Source organism: Cryptomeria japonica, chromosome 10 (assembly GCF_030272615.1).
Source record: "Cryptomeria japonica chromosome 10, Sugi_1.0, whole genome shotgun sequence".
NCBI lineage: Eukaryota > Viridiplantae > Streptophyta > Pinopsida > Cupressales > Cupressaceae > Cryptomeria > Cryptomeria japonica.
This window is the reverse complement of record NC_081414.1, coordinates 431,863,927-431,879,684: the sequence shown is the minus strand read 5'-3', so window position 1 is coordinate 431,879,684 and position 15,758 is coordinate 431,863,927. Positions and strand designations below refer to the sequence as shown.

Here is a 15,758-nt window from a genome sequence, read left to right as displayed (position 1 = left end):
GCCGTGAAGAGATCAACTTATGAGAACGCCCAGTTGAGTTGTATGGAGATGGAGGGATTGATTCAGGACATGCAGATGAAGATCCTTGCCTCGATTGAGGAATTATTGGGTGTTGATGTTAGTGATGCTAGTGGTTTACACTTAGCCGAATTAAGAGACAAGATGAAATTCATGTATTTTTGCCAATTGGACTCTTTGAAGAAGAGTCAGATAGATGACTTGGTCTCTTTGTTGATTCAAGTTCATAATTCACAGAAGCTCATACCAGATTGGGAGAACACTTTGGATGCTTGCTCAGATTCACTGGACGTGATTGATTTGCAACAAGATATCTTGCCTAGCATTTCTAAGGAGGACTTAGATTCTGTATTGGCTAGATTCTTGGAATATGCTAGGAGAAAGAGAGATGCAGGGAGGAATCTTCTAGAAGATTCCCTATTTGATGACTAGGTATCTTTTTATTGGGCCATATGTTGGTGGCGCCATTTTTTATGTAAACCCTAATTAGGGCAATTCTAGGGTTTTGTTGGCATGATCTTGGCCGTTGATCTTGTATCAATCTTGGCCATCCATTTTGTAAGAAACTCTATATATACCTCCTTGTCTCTCATTTGTAAGAGAGAGTTTTTGTAGAATTGTTGGTATATGTTGCGGCTATTTGAATCATAATCATTGGTCAATTGTTGGTGATTTTTCTCTTCAAGTGTTGTCTTTGCATTCATGGTTCTCAATTCCTCCAAGTTAGATTAGAATTTTAGGTTAAAATTTATTTTCATGTATGTTAGATTGAGTGAAAGATTTGTTGAATATATTTGTGTGGAATCCTTAATCCATACCACCAGCCTCTTGCCATTGGTAAGTGCGCCTTGTGTGGTCAACTAGAGATTTGAGTAAGCTTAACTTCAATTATTATGCAACCTTTGACAAGCATCAACTTGGATGGTGTCAATGTGTAATGGTAATAGTCTGAAAATCCTTAAGTATACCTTAGACGATTGCACTAAGCTTGTGTCAATACCTGTTTGTGAGACCTTGCCTAGTTTGATTCCACTAGATTTGTTCATCATTTCCTACATTCCTAGGCTTAGAATAGATTTCTTGAACCCTATTCCTTTTGCCCATTTTTTAGTAAGAATTAAGTCCGGAGCTTCATTGATAAATCCTCAGTTGTCAGTACACTTATTCCGCATATTTCATGATCAAAGAAGATAATCCTAACATTTACGTAAGTCCCCAAGTGAACACAGCAATTCACATCAACCATTGAGTTACCCACTCGTCAAGACCTGACATGTAGAAACCTTGGAATCATTTTAGTTGATCTTATCCTTAGCATCTGACGTGATTTTGTTCAAGAGAGGGTAAATTACCTTTGGTATTTTATTATGTAATGTTATGTGCATAAAACACACATCAACACCATCCAAGGCTTGTGGAGTGTAGCAAGAGGCCTTATGAGCATTTTCAAATAATTAGACACAGCCTCCTATTTTTTTAGAGGATCCCTATTTTTGAGGAGGAGATAGTCAATTGGCTTGCTTCATTCAAACATCACCCTCGGACCATTTGCAGTATCAGTTTCTCGTTGGAGAGGGTGGATGATGGTTTCGGAATAAAATTGAAATATTACAGTAATGACTTTAATATTTTAATTAAACTAATAAAGTGCCTTATTAAATAAAGTTACTTTATAAAAAAATTAACAAAGGAACTTATAGGGGGGCGGGGGGAGGGGGTGGGAGGGGCAGGAAAGAGGGCACCATGATGTATGGTCCTAGTAGACATAAAAGTTGTTTTTAAAAACAACTTAATGGCTTAATTAAGGGGCCCATGAAAAGGTTCGATCAGCCTAGGAGGGGCAATTAAAACTTTAATAAATTAAGTTTTGCAACCCTAAAGTTTGATTAGGGTTAGGGAACAATAAAGTAACATTTGGGGCAGCCATTTAGTCATTCAGGAAATCATTTTTACAGAAGAAGTGTGGAAGTTGGAGCTCTGGAGATCAGGGATTCAGCAGATCAGGTTGTGGAGACGAAACCCCTTCACAATTTTGGAGGCCTAAAGGAGTGCATTACCTACCAAGGGCTGATTTACTCTTAATTTCAGAGGTAACAGCAGGAATATTTCATTAAATGAGGATTGCAGCAGTGCAATCAGAGGGAAACATTGCAGTTCTGGACATTTGAGAGATCATCATCAGCATCCATCAACAAATCTCAGCCAGTAGTACCTTCACCTGAGTCATTGCAACCTAACCATAGCTGGACATGGGGTTTCAGGCCATCAAATCAGCATATCAAACCCTAGGATCAGACTGTAGGAAGCACTCTTGGGTTAAAAATTCATGCTCAATGTGACCAATTTGCTGTCTTAGACAAAAAATCAGACCTGTATTGGAAATTCTGGGTATGTACTTGTCTCATTTGCTGCAAATAAATGTCAAGAAAGTTGCCTTTTGCTGTACTTAATTCTGTACTTTAATTTCCAGCAAATTTCCCTTATTTGCAATTCATTTTAATTGTCAAAACTCAAGCAAAACCATCAATAAATCAAAAAAAAATCAGAAAACCATAAAAACAAAAAAAATCAGCAAAAAATTCAAAAAACAGATCACAAAAAAATCAGATCAGCAAGAAGAATCAGAACAGCAGATTGGGGTGGCTTACTACAATGGTATCAGAGCACAAATTTTCCTACCAACCTATGTCACAGAAAAGGGAATTTGATGTGTGACCGAGAATTGCAGACATATACAAGGGAAGAGTATCACGTCAAGTGGCAATCACCACGAGTTCCCGAAGGGGAAAAAGTTTCTGAAATCCTTGGTATTCACAGGACAGGATCCAGCGACGGTGAGAGCACCACAAGAGATATGGCTGAGAAGGATACGGAAAAGGCTAGGTCGATCAGCCCTAGTACTAGGATTGAGCGGAAATTTGATGCCATGATGGATATGATGTCTTAAGTGTTGGGACAAATGACCAAGCAATACCACTTGCATAGGGACCAATCTGAGTGCACCTCTCATAACGGTGATTGTAGCAGGGCACATGGGGATAGCGGGCAGAATACTGGGTTCAGAGAACGCACCACCACTACTAGTTCAGTACCCAAACCCTTACAACCCACCTTCACCCAACGGGAGGAGTCACCCACTCGACAGGGATGTGAACCTTGTAATCGGCATAAAATGCCTATTGTTATGTTTGATAATATTTGTTATCTGCCAATGTATTTATTGTTTGTTTTAAGTGGTTTGTCACTCTCAGGTAGTTAATGTGTTGGTTGGTTGATGGTTGTGCTCTTCTCAACAACCGTTGGGTCCTTTAAATATGTTGTGTACCGCCAAGGAAGGTAGTATGGAATAGTCGGACCTATTGTAATCCTTGGCTAGCCATCTTTGGTCTTCTTCTCTATAATAATTTCATGTGCTAATAAAGATATATTTTACTGTTGTGTTTGGTATGCGTTGTCGTGTATATTATTATTTCCTGTATTTGATTTATCAGATATAGAATCAAACATTTTAGAGTCGTTGTGTTAAAAGAAATCGGGTCAATCTTGAGTGATTCATGCCCATAGACCCCAATAAAGGTGAGAAGAGGCCACAGGGTGGTCAAGACCAAGCGATTAGGTGATTCGTCGACCCTCGATCGAAAGGAGCATAGGGACGAGTCAAAGCCTGGAAGTACCCAAAGAGTTGGGACGCTGGAGGTGGACATGTAGAAGATGCGCGTGTGGTCGAGAGTGCAAGGAAAGCACCGGAGTGTAGCGGTCAAAACAATCCACCCAAGTCTAACACACCTGAAAGTACCCGGAGTGTTGGGGACGCTAGAGGTAGACATGTAGAGGGAGCGTGCGTGGCCGAGAGTGCAGGGAAAGCACCGAAACGTAGCGGTCAGAATAGTCCACCCAAGTCCGGCATAGAAGCAAGCAAGTGAGAAACCAATTCGCACGATCTTGCGCCTCGTCGAGGAACCAAGAATAGGGGGGCTAGTGCCGAAGACTCCAGGGAGGAGAGAGAATAGAAACAAGGTGACCAAGGTGTGGAAGACGCAAAAGGTGGACGTGTAAAGAGCTCGCGTGTGGCTAGGAGTGCAAGACTTGTAGAGAACATTCTGATATTTGAAAAATGGTCATTATTAAAAATATATTTGACTCTAATAGGCACATATAATCGCTTTCATTAGGAGTATAAACTTGATAATTTTCAAAATAGCTGAATTTTGGATACTTCAAGGATCAATTACAAGTATAGCATTGCACTTGTCTTCACTATTGAAATGACTTGGTGAGAGAAAGTAATGTGGGTACAAAAGTAGCAGTAAGTATAGGCAACATTGGCCCTGTTTTATGTGATATATAAAATAAAAAACCATAATTATAAGCTTTTATTCTTAACAATATGTGTGCTCATCCAAAAATATATACCGTCAACAATAAATGAAACAAGACATTATAAGCAAAATCACATTGATGCCTTACAAGTATTAAACTGCCAACTCCAATTTCATGTAAATTTTTTCATCAAAAGTCTCTAGAAAAGACATGAATTTAAGCACTTGAGATTCAAAACATTACAACCATGGATAACAATATAGTACTTGTAATTAACATTCCATTCATTCAAGATGCACAATGAGGTCATTAGAACATTAGAGTAGTACCATATATGTCTTTGCTGGGTTGATGATTGATGTCAAATATTTTGACAATGACTGCAACTTTGATGGATCTGCATCAATTTCTACTAAATGCCATCTGCATTAGAAACAAAAGTGAAGAAGGCATTACTTTGGAAATGCTAAGATATGGTTCAAGTACAAAAAATTAGAAGGAATGTAAAAGCTTTATTTACATACACTAGGTCAGTAGTATTCTTTTACAACGAGATAGATTACTTAGTATACAACTTCAAGCATAAAACAACAAATATGACAGCAAATAGAGAAAACATAAAAAGCTTGTCTAATACAAAGTGATGAATGCTTTGACTACAAAGTTCCATCATAAATATAGGCCATTGTTATAAAATAAAGGTTGAGCCTTTGGAAATGCTACTACATCATCACATTTTTAATATCTAAATTTAAGTAGCTGATTCGCTCCTTGCAGGCTCCATATTTGGGTTGTTTGCTGGTACAACTGGTAAATTAAATTCAGGAAATAATAATGCACATGACAATGCATACCAGACACGGCAGTAAAATATATCTTTATTCACGCATGCAATTATTACAGAGAAGAGAACAGAGATGGTCAGCCAAGGATTACAATAAACCGGACCATACCGTACTGCTTCCTTGGCAATACACGACATATTTAAAGGACTTGATGGTTTCCAAGAGGTACACAACTGTCAACCAACCGACACATAACTACCCGAGAGTGACAACCCACTTAATACAATTAATTAATACATTGTCGGGTAATCAAAATTATCAAACATAACATTATGCGTTTTATGCCAACTACATTATCCCCCCCAAAAGAAAAAGTCATCTTCCAGACGACAAGTAAACGTCAAGTAATATGTGGAACGACTAATGACAAGAGTGTAGGCCAAGACTCATACTGGACAACCCCAACATGTAGTGTACCTGCCAAATCAAAAGGGGGTTTGAGGGCAACGCCCCCAACAGGGTCTGGGGGCAACGCCCCTTGTGAGGGTCTGGGGGCAGCACCCCCAACGGAGTCAAGGGGCAGCCAAAAATTGAAGATTTTGCAGTGTATAACCAGCCATACGGTTCTCTTTGCCTTCTGCAAACTACCCCCACGTACAGTTTTTGCTTCATGTCGTAAGAACTTCCTCAATTGCCATTCCTCGTATGGATTTGCTCCCTTTGAAAATCGTGCATGCTTCTCCCTTGAACATTAAGACTTCTGCTTCAATGTCTAGTTCCTATGTCCACTTCCGCACCAAAAACCCACAACTTCTCCATGTTGCTTCCATTGATCTTTTCACCCCTTCTGCAAAATTTCCTTGGACTTTATGATAAGTGGTATAGCTGCTATTGTCACTGAGGTGAGTGTCCAGGTTCCCCTTTTGCAGATTCAATGTATCTGGACACGATGAGCCTAACCTCTTCCATAGTGACACTTGGCAAGTTGCTAATCTGGAAGTCGATGATGTCCGCATCATCAGTACATGTGGCGAGGATGCCTTCCCACTCAACTACCTGGACAAGAAAGTTCTCGTCAATGAAGAGAAAATTTGAAATCCTTGAAACATCACCCTTATCAATCATCCCCGAGTCTTTGAAAAAGCTCAACTGAATTCTGGCTCTCAGGTTCTCTGCCTGCAAGTGTTTTTCTCGTATACTCTCTTTCTTCCAGATCTCTGATGCTACACGAAACACCTTACTCAAAATTTCTCTAACACTTTCCTCTGTCTCAAAGCACTTAGTCTCAAATTTCTTCAGGACTTCAATCCTAGCGACCAAAGCATAATACCAGGTGTTAAATTCATATCTATCCCCAGTCTGTATGACACCTACATCTACCAAGCTTCATTTTGACAGACCTCGGATAACCTTCAATTGCGGAAGTATTTCATCTTGAATTTCTTCAACATCTTCCCAATTTGCAGCTAAGTCCTGAATTCGGCTGACCAATGAAGAGGCTGACACATGTGCTGATACTAAATTTTCTACAAGTATGTCAGCACGTGCCACAGCATCTAAAATCCATTCCTTAGCCTGTGTGAATGTGCCCTTCATGTCCTCGTAATCTTTCATTGGCTCTTGCTGCAGAGGCTGGGGAGGGGTGACTGATATCTCATGGTTGAGTGGCTTGGTTAGATGGAGAACATATTTCTTCCACTGTTGATTCTCTTCCTCAACCTTCTTTCTTTTCTCCTTCTCCTAGGCTAGCCTTGCCTTGAGGGTGTTGCAAGAGTCATCAAAGTACTGGACTTCTTGGTCCTGAGTAGGCTTACCCAACTCTATAGTAGTAATCTTATAATCCTCCGAGGCAATATTGTCTCAAGTTTTTCCTTCCTTTGGCACAGCTATCTGAATTGTCCTAAACCCTACACTATCCCTTTGAATCAAAGAGAATTTTCTGGCTGGCTTAGGTGGCTAGACTATGACTGGTTCATTCACCTTTGCCAGGAATGTTGTTGTATTCTCTTCGGAATGGGTTTCCTTAGGGACCTTAGCCCTTATCCTTTCCCTCAACCAATCAGGAATGGTTGACTGCTCCACAGTATTTATATCAAATCCATCATCTGTCCTTCTCGGTCCAGTAACTATACCATCAAGGAAAACTTCTGGGGGCTCAAACTCTTCAACTTCTGTGCCTACATTTAAAACTTGTTCCCTATCTGGACTTTGGACAGCTTCTCTCATTTTACCTCGAGCGAAGGAGAAGGCACTCTCACTTCATTATTTACCATATATGTGTCCATCTCTTGCTCTTCAACTGCATTCTGGTCAGGCACAGCAGATGCGGCACTCAGAATGGAATGACCTTCGCACGTCTCTCCCCGACAATTTTCTTTCCACTGGCCTTTCCGGAGCTTCCAACTAATTCCTTCCTTTTCCGAGACCCAACACTCTCTGGATTCTGAATATTGTCTGCAGAGATAAAAGGATTGGAGGACAGAGAGTCATCTACTCCCATTAAATCATAGATCAGGGCCACACCTTTAGACTTCAATTGTTTCGTCCTCTCAGATGTCCACCACTTGGAGTATTCGACCACCGACCTCATGAGGTCTCCCAGATCTGACTTCTCTCCTTCTGACCAATCAACCAAGGCTAGTGGCTCATTCCTCATCTTCTCAAAGCCTGGTTGTTGAAGCTCAAGACTGTCTTCTACTTGATCAGCAACTTTGAATACTTTTGTTGCTCTTACCACGCTCAAGGGAATCCTTGACCAAAATCTCCTCCTGATTAAGAAACTATCGGCTAAGTTAGCCCAATAATCTTCCAAATCAGCTCTGTGCTCAAATGTCATCCCTTCGACCCTTTTCATCTTATGGAATGGATCAAAATTCTTTCTTGCTCTGTACTGGTAGAAAGGGTACCAAGCCAGCTCTTTCTCAGCAGTGGCAGCGGCTTGTGATGACGCGCACATCTCTAGTCCATTTCCAATCGTGAGAGAGGAGATTCCTGCCTTCTTCTGCTTATCTCTTTGAACAGTCATATATCCCTCTAATTGACTCACAACTTCTAGTAGCATAACTCGGTTGGTAGGGTAAGCTGGGAGCATATAGGGAGATCCGGAAAACCCCTGAATTCTGATGTAAGTGAACTTCGGGTGTTGAATTTACCAATATCCAAATCTACTTATGAAGTCCATAGACTCTTGAGAGAGTCTCTGATGTAGTCCACCTTGCAGTGTCCGTGTGATGTGCATCAGAAATGTATCATTCACCCTCTTGAAATGGAACTTTTCTTCCATGTGAAGCTGGGGATAACAGTCATAGACAGGAAACTGATTTTCTTTGTTTCCCACTTCCCCTCTACAGGGGAGGCCTCTGTATCTATAGGTTCTAGCCAGGGAATAGAACAAGTATGAGCTCATGAAAAAGGTCCTATTCTGAAATGACCACTCCTATTTTCATTTTGAAAGAGACTTGCAAACTACTATGTGATATCAATTAAATTGCTTAATAATCAACATGGCATTTTATCAAACACTTGACAAACATACAACAATATATGCAAAACCCGAAACTTCTTATTTGTTGTTAAATACTGATTTGCAATATAAATGTGCACATTCAACTGCCTTATGGGCTGCAACAATTATTCAGGTTTGTATTCAACAATTACAATGCTTAGTTATGAAAATATGATAGAAAAAACCTGGAATTGAATGTTGTAGTGGTCTGTAGATGTAATGGTAGCCTTCCAAACTTCTAATCAGCAGGAAAAACAAGTAAACTTCATACCAACATTGTTCATGCACTATAGCAGCACTATTCATGGCACTGTAGCATTTTTACTATTCACGCAGCACTATAGCCAAAACACTATTCATGTGGCACTGTAGCAAAACACTATTCACGTGGTACTGTAGCAAAACACTATTCACGCGGTACTGTAGCAAAATCACTATCTTCAAATCTGCACTTTCAAACCCCTGTAAAAACTTCATGCGAGAGCACCAGATGAAGCCCAATGTGTTTCCTGAATGAAAACACCATTAATCCTCCTGACTGTGTCTTTCAACAGCGAAGAGAATGCTAGCAAAGAGGGATTCCGTCCTCCAAGCCCAATAATCAGATCTCTACGAAATCCAACAGCATAACATTAATCTCATCCAAGCATACCCCAAAAGAGAGCTCTCAACCTCAATTTATATCTTCTTCCTGGATGCAAACACTTCATTTCCTAAATGTGGGATAATACATTTTAGAATAAAATATTATTTCCCACAATGTACACATTAAAGGGAACTTTTAATATTTTAAACATTACTTTATATTCCCAACCTTATAATATAACAATAAAGTTAAATATTTAATTTAACTTTACACTTTATCGTTAAATATTAAAACATTGCTGATAATCCTTTTAAATCATTGTCGCCTTCAAATATTTTTTATTGATAATTATGCCAACCAGGGAAACACTAAAAATTTCAAGTCACTACTTAGAGACTAACTTACTATAAATAGTAAGTGTCTAGAAACCCTGTCAAAGCAGCACCGATTGGCCTAAAACTGAAAACACCTAGGCCAAAACACCTCAAGATCCCACCAATGTCCTTGTTAGCCTTCGGGGCCATGTCAGAATAGGCTAATGACACCCCATATCATGTTGCGCTAAAAAGGGGACATTACATATTCACTTCCAGATTCTTCAGCTGGCTGTCCAAGTTATCACTTATCATTCGAGCCCAGTCTATCATCTTGACTCCGTTCATTATATCATTTATGAAATAATACATCCAGGGCTCAAATGGAGCGCCTTGAGGATTACCCATTATCCTGTTCAACAGGACAATCATATCTCCAATATCCTCTTTGAAGTACGCCCTCACCAAGCTCTTCCTCTGAGTTCGGAGGCACCTTTCCTTGGCTTGTCCAGCCAGGAATGATTTGCGATGCCGTTGTACTCCTCCAAATGATCCCGATACATGCGATCAGCTTCATCCTTGGTTACGTACACAGCATTATGATATTCTAGAATTCTGAAGGCTTCCCTGATGGCCTCATCGCTGGTGTTTGCCAACACTCTTCCATCTGGTGCGACAATATCCCTACTGACAGGGTTGTAGTGCCTAGCGCACTCAGCTACCAACTCTATACACTGCATGGTAGGGAGAAAACCGGCAGCATGCACGATGCCACTTTTTATCATCTTTTGAGCCGTCACAGTAGGCACAAGGTTATCTAAACCGAACATCCGCTTCTTGAACTCCCTCAAATTGATATGTCTGAGGTTAGTATCGCTGATATTCTTCCATTTTGAGGTCATTCTCGATTCAGGAGCATCATCCTTGTCTACTTGGAACTTCATCGTGCCTTAAATCTGCAAATAAACATGAAGCTTAAGTTAGAAATCAGATCTTAGATTAAAGAAAATCGAGGCTACGAATGGCTAAGTGCTTGGAGCTTTATTTCATTTTCATACTTAGCCATGAAAATGGAATTTTCATATGCAAACTTCCCATTCTAAGGACATTTATGATTGCAATCCAAAACTAGGTTTTATAACTTTGACAACCCTTATCCCATTTAATCTAGAAATGATCCTTCTTACTGAAAATTTGGACAAATCCATAAAAATCACTGCCAATGAATCTGGGAAACTCAGAAAATGCAATAAATCTGCATTTTAAAACCAACTTCACCTTCGAATGAATGAGAATAAGGCTAGACGATAGAAGGAATTTTAAGAAAACTCAAAAAAAATGATGAATCTGCCTTCTACCAGCTAGTTCAACTCCAACAATCTGCAGGTATTTTAACAAGAATGAAGCTGATAAATCAAAATTCCTCAAGAAGCTCGCCCAACCTGCAAGAGATATCCTTGCAACACTTCCAATCTACAAAATTTTCTTCGAAATGACCTTCAATCTGCGAAATAATTCTTAGTGTTTTCCTTAGCTTGCTCAGAAAGTTCGAACTTCTTTGTGTGAGAATGAAGAAGTAAAGAATGTATTTGTAATGAAGTTGGTTTTCACAATTAGAAACACGCAAATATCCATCCAATTCATGTTTCTAAATTCAATTTCAACCTTGAGTAAGTTTCCAATTCGATCTTGAGTTGTGCTGTCATCTCTTTGAGTTCGAAAATCTTATTCTTGTGCAAGTTTCTAAATTGATTTTAGTCTATCTATCCGAACTTGATCTTTTAAACATCTTCCTAGAAACTTTCTAATTTGGAACTCAATCCAAAATTGCCTCAATCTGCAAATATCTTCTTTCTACTTTCGATTTATGGTTTGAATTTCTCACAGACTTGAGTTTCTATTTTGATTTCCTAGCTCATTGATCTTCAAATATCTCTTTTTTTAAACTTTCTAAATCAGTTAGCAATTCGAATTCTAGGAAGATTTGGGTGACATCACTTGTATCTTAACTCAATTTTGAACTTGCTGTTGACTTTGTTTGACTTCCAAGAGTAGGGCGGAATCTTGAGCTTCCAACTTGATGCTTGGGCGGAATTTTTTTAGGCTTATCCACGGGTGGCGGACTTTCTTTGCCTCAATTTCCAAGACTAGGGCGGACTTTCAAGCTCATGGATCTAACTTGTTGCAATGTTGGGCGAACTTCCATCATCATACTTTTCAAGGCAGGCTTTTGAAGTATCTCCAAGGAGGGCGGACTTTTCTTCAACTTGGGTGCCAAGTAGGGCAAACTTTATTCATTTCCCTCAATGCGGAGTTTGGAAGCATGGCACCATCATACCTTGGCTAGGCGGACTTTTGAGACCACTCTAATCATCATGCTTGGGCGGAGTTTTGAGACTTGACCATGGGCGGACCTTCATGGCTTGACCTTGCTCGAAGGGCGGACTTTGAAGACACCTCAAGCATGGCGGACTTTTGGTAGACATCTCCAAGGATAGGGCGGAGTTTTGAAGGCTTGGCTACATCATGGAGGGCGGTCTTTGTAGGCTTCCAACTTTATGGCAGACTTTCATGACTACCCCTAGGGCGGACTTTGAAGACTTCACAAGGAGGGCGGACTTTTGGGACCACTCCCAAGGCGGACTTTTATGGACTCTATAACTTCATGGAGGGCGGACCTTGAGGCATCATCATATAGGGCGGAGTTTTGAGACTTTACCATGGCGGACATTCATGACTTGACCTTGCTTGGAGGGAGGACTTTGGAGACTTTCCAAGGCGGACTTTTGAATGAAATCTTCAAGCATAGGGCGGAGTTTTGTGCCTTCACCAAGGATGGCGGAGTTTTAGAATCTAGGCAAGGCGGACTTTTATGACATCTCCACTAGCATGGCGGACTTTTAAGACATAAGGAGGGCAGACTTTTGGAAGGCCTCAAGAGGCTTGCACACCATCATGGGTGGACTTTCATGGCTCCATTGCATAGGTCGGACTTTAAGGACACCTCCATCATTAGTACCTTGGGCGGAGTTTTCATCACCTGTCATAACACTCAACATCATTCATTAGCCAAACTTAGAAAAATATTTGGAAAATTTCAAAATTCCACGAATTTAATAACTTTAACCAAATTAACTTGAAATTTGAAATCCATACTCAGGCAAATCATCTGAAGCATCATGACCCCTAAAATGTAGGAACCTAGCTTTTTAGGTCAAAACTTGGAAATTCTTGATCGCAATCGAAGCAGGTCAATGGTATCAGTGCAAACCCTAGGTCCCCACTCCAAAAAAGCAAAAAGCAGGCATCCCTAAAAAATAGGGAAAACTTTCTAAAAATAGCCATACCGGAGATTGGGCTAAAAATGCCAAAAACGAAACTTCCTAAAAAATAGAAAAAAGCAAAAAAAGCAAACTTTCTAAAAATAGAAAGTTGTCCAAATTCGTTTAAATCAATTGTGTTCTTCGTCCTTTGGCCTTTCTAGGCACTTTGATGATATCCAGACTCTGTTATCACTTAGCTTACGAAAACTAACTTTCAATCTCCAAAACTTGAACCATTCAAAATTGAGCAAGGCTTGGCAAAACTGAAGCGGAAGGCCACGGGCACTAACAAAAACCCTAGAAAGCAGGAAAGGAGAGGGTCCCCATTTGTAATGGGGCGATGTGTGAAAAAGGTCACAACTTCTGGCCTACGGGTATGCTTCTAAATTCACCAGTTTATTGTTTCAGTTGATTAATTTCATGTATTATTTCAATATGTGTTGCAAATTAAAGAAACCCCCTTCTGCAACTTCTGTCTATTTCTGAAAGATCATCTTAATAATCAAAATTACAAAGAAGATCTACATATTACAGCAGGTTGAAGAGTTGAACCAGCAAGGGTTCATCACAATATCCCTAAGTCTAAGCATACCAATGTATGAAGAAGTTAACTAATCAGGCGATAACCATTTTAAGAGATAACAAGCAATCGTTAAAGGAGTGATTTGAATAACAACCCAATCGGTATTAATCTTTGTTTATGAAAAGAGACAATTCAAGAGATATGTCTCCTCATCTCCAAACGGTGTCACCTTTCAAGTACAAGACATATATATGGTAAATCCGATCTATTCTAGAGGGCAGCAAATTAGTTTATTTTCTTATTTCTTATCCATATTGGATCGCTCAAGTTGAGCATTGCCATTGGCATAAAATGGTTGCATAGAGAACAACATAGAAATGAGAGAGAGCACCACATTGTTGCAGGCTTCTACAGTTATAGCAGAAACAGCACCATTACTTATTGTTACAATAACATAACTTCAGATCAGGGACAGCGACATATCACTGTAAGTGATATCAGCATACACATCTGCTTATTCATAAAGGCATATAAGAGACAGCACACCTTCATATCGATATTGGGAAACATTTGCATGAATTTAAGGAACCAAATCAGACACAGCATCAACAAGACGTTGCAAATTCATATCGACGTATACAGATCTGCTTATTCATAAAGGCATATAAGAGACAGAAGACCTTCATATCGATATTGGGAGACATTTGCATGAATTTAATGAACCAAATCAGACACAGCATCAACAAGACATTGCAAATTCATATCGACATATCAAGAGGAGATTTACATCAGTAAATCTAGTAAGACAATAAAGATTCTGTTGAGACATGGACCAGCTACGACTCGAACCTAGTACCTTCCATACGCTGCTGGAGTGCTCTACCACTGAGCTACTGGCCCCTCTTGGACAGTCCAAGAGGGGCCAGTAGCTCAGTGGTAGAGCACTCCAGCAGCGTATGGAAGGTCCTAGGTTCGAGTCCTAGCTGGTCCATGTCTCAACATGGTATCAGAGCCAGGTCCAGGCTAGGAGCCCCAAGCACACGAGAGGTGTGGCTTAAGGGGGATGTTGGTGTTGGAAATAAGCCACACCCGGACCGATGATGGACTGGTCCAAGAGGGGCCAGTAGCTCAGTGGTAGAGCACTCCAACAGCATATGGAAGGTCCTAGGTTTGAGTCCTAGCTGGTCCGTGTCTCAACAGATTCCTTTGCATATTTATTCATCTTTCATATCTGAGATAGCAAGAAAACTTATTATTAAATAGATCAAATCATCTTGCATAAGTTTTAGAACCATATCAGAGATAGCAGTCATTTTGGTTTTCATATATCTTATAATATCAGCATATAAGTAATATCAATTGTATTTTGTAATAAGCATCATTTGCAAAGTGGTATCAACTTCTATTATTATTACCTTAGCATTATTTGAGATTATTGAGGAAAGAAGTCTCTTGCAATTGATCCTTATAAGTTTTAAGGAAAGAAATCTCTTGCAATTGATCTTTGCAAGTTAGTAGTTCCCTAATTCATAAAGGATAACATAAGGGAACATTACAAGTGGCCAACATGTGAATGTTTACGAGTGACAAAGAACTAAAGACCTATCAATGCAAGAGGTCAGGCCAAGACAACAAGAACGACCAACAAGGACGAACACGCATGGGTGATGAAGACCTTGGTAGGAAGATGGATCAATATTTTGCCAAGCAATGAGATACTCAACAAAGGATAGCCTAGTTACTTGATATGCTCACTCAAACAGCGATCAAAGTCACCTCAAATCATAACAACGTTAATATAAATCAAGGAAGGAACGAAGTACAATCAAATAATGGAAGTCCAAGCCATAGGGCCACTACAAAGAGTTCCTAGCCCATGATATCAACTTTAACTCCAAGGGTTGTGCAACAAGAAGAGAATGAACCTTGTTTGGTAGATCTCCAAGACCAATTTATGCAAGATTGGATAGATGGAGGACTTAAATCCAAGATGACATTAAAAGATTATGTGGACCTAAGGATGAGGCACATACCCAAAAGAGGAAATCGTGACAACTACTCTGAGCTTAAAAGAAAAGTTGGAAAGCTTAGTATCCTTTATTTTGATGGGAAGACCAGGGCCAAGGCATGGGTACAAAAACTTAATACATACTTCCAATTAAACCCTATGTCAGAAGAGGAGACCATCAAATATGCAGCCTTGCACTTGGATGGGGTAGCACACAAATGGTGGTACCATGGAATGGCCGCCATGGGTCATGCAAGAATTACTTCCCATGTAGAATTGTTTAACAGTAAGAACCCTGAACTTCACTTTAAGGAGTTGGAGCAACTCAAACAAAAGGGCTCTATTGATGACAATATAATGGAATTCCAAAGGTTGC

The 15,758-nt window shown here is 39.9% G+C and overlaps 1 protein-coding gene across 11 annotated transcripts in view; it reads right to left on the bottom strand.

Moving 5' to 3' along the window:
* LOC131067563 (uncharacterized) overlaps nt 1–15,758 on the bottom strand; it is a 225,361-nt gene that overhangs the window by 101,278 nt on the left and 108,325 nt on the right. For all 11 annotated transcript variants that reach the window (XR_009111842.2, XR_009111843.2, XR_009359122.1 and 8 more), the window contains one exon: nt 4,668–4,761. Coding sequence is in view for 6 of the 11 variants with exons in the window: in XM_058002641.2 (XP_057858624.2) it covers nt 4,668–4,761 (94 nt within the window). In the remaining 5 variants the exon portion in view is untranslated. The remainder of the gene's footprint in view (nt 1–4,667; nt 4,762–15,758) is intronic.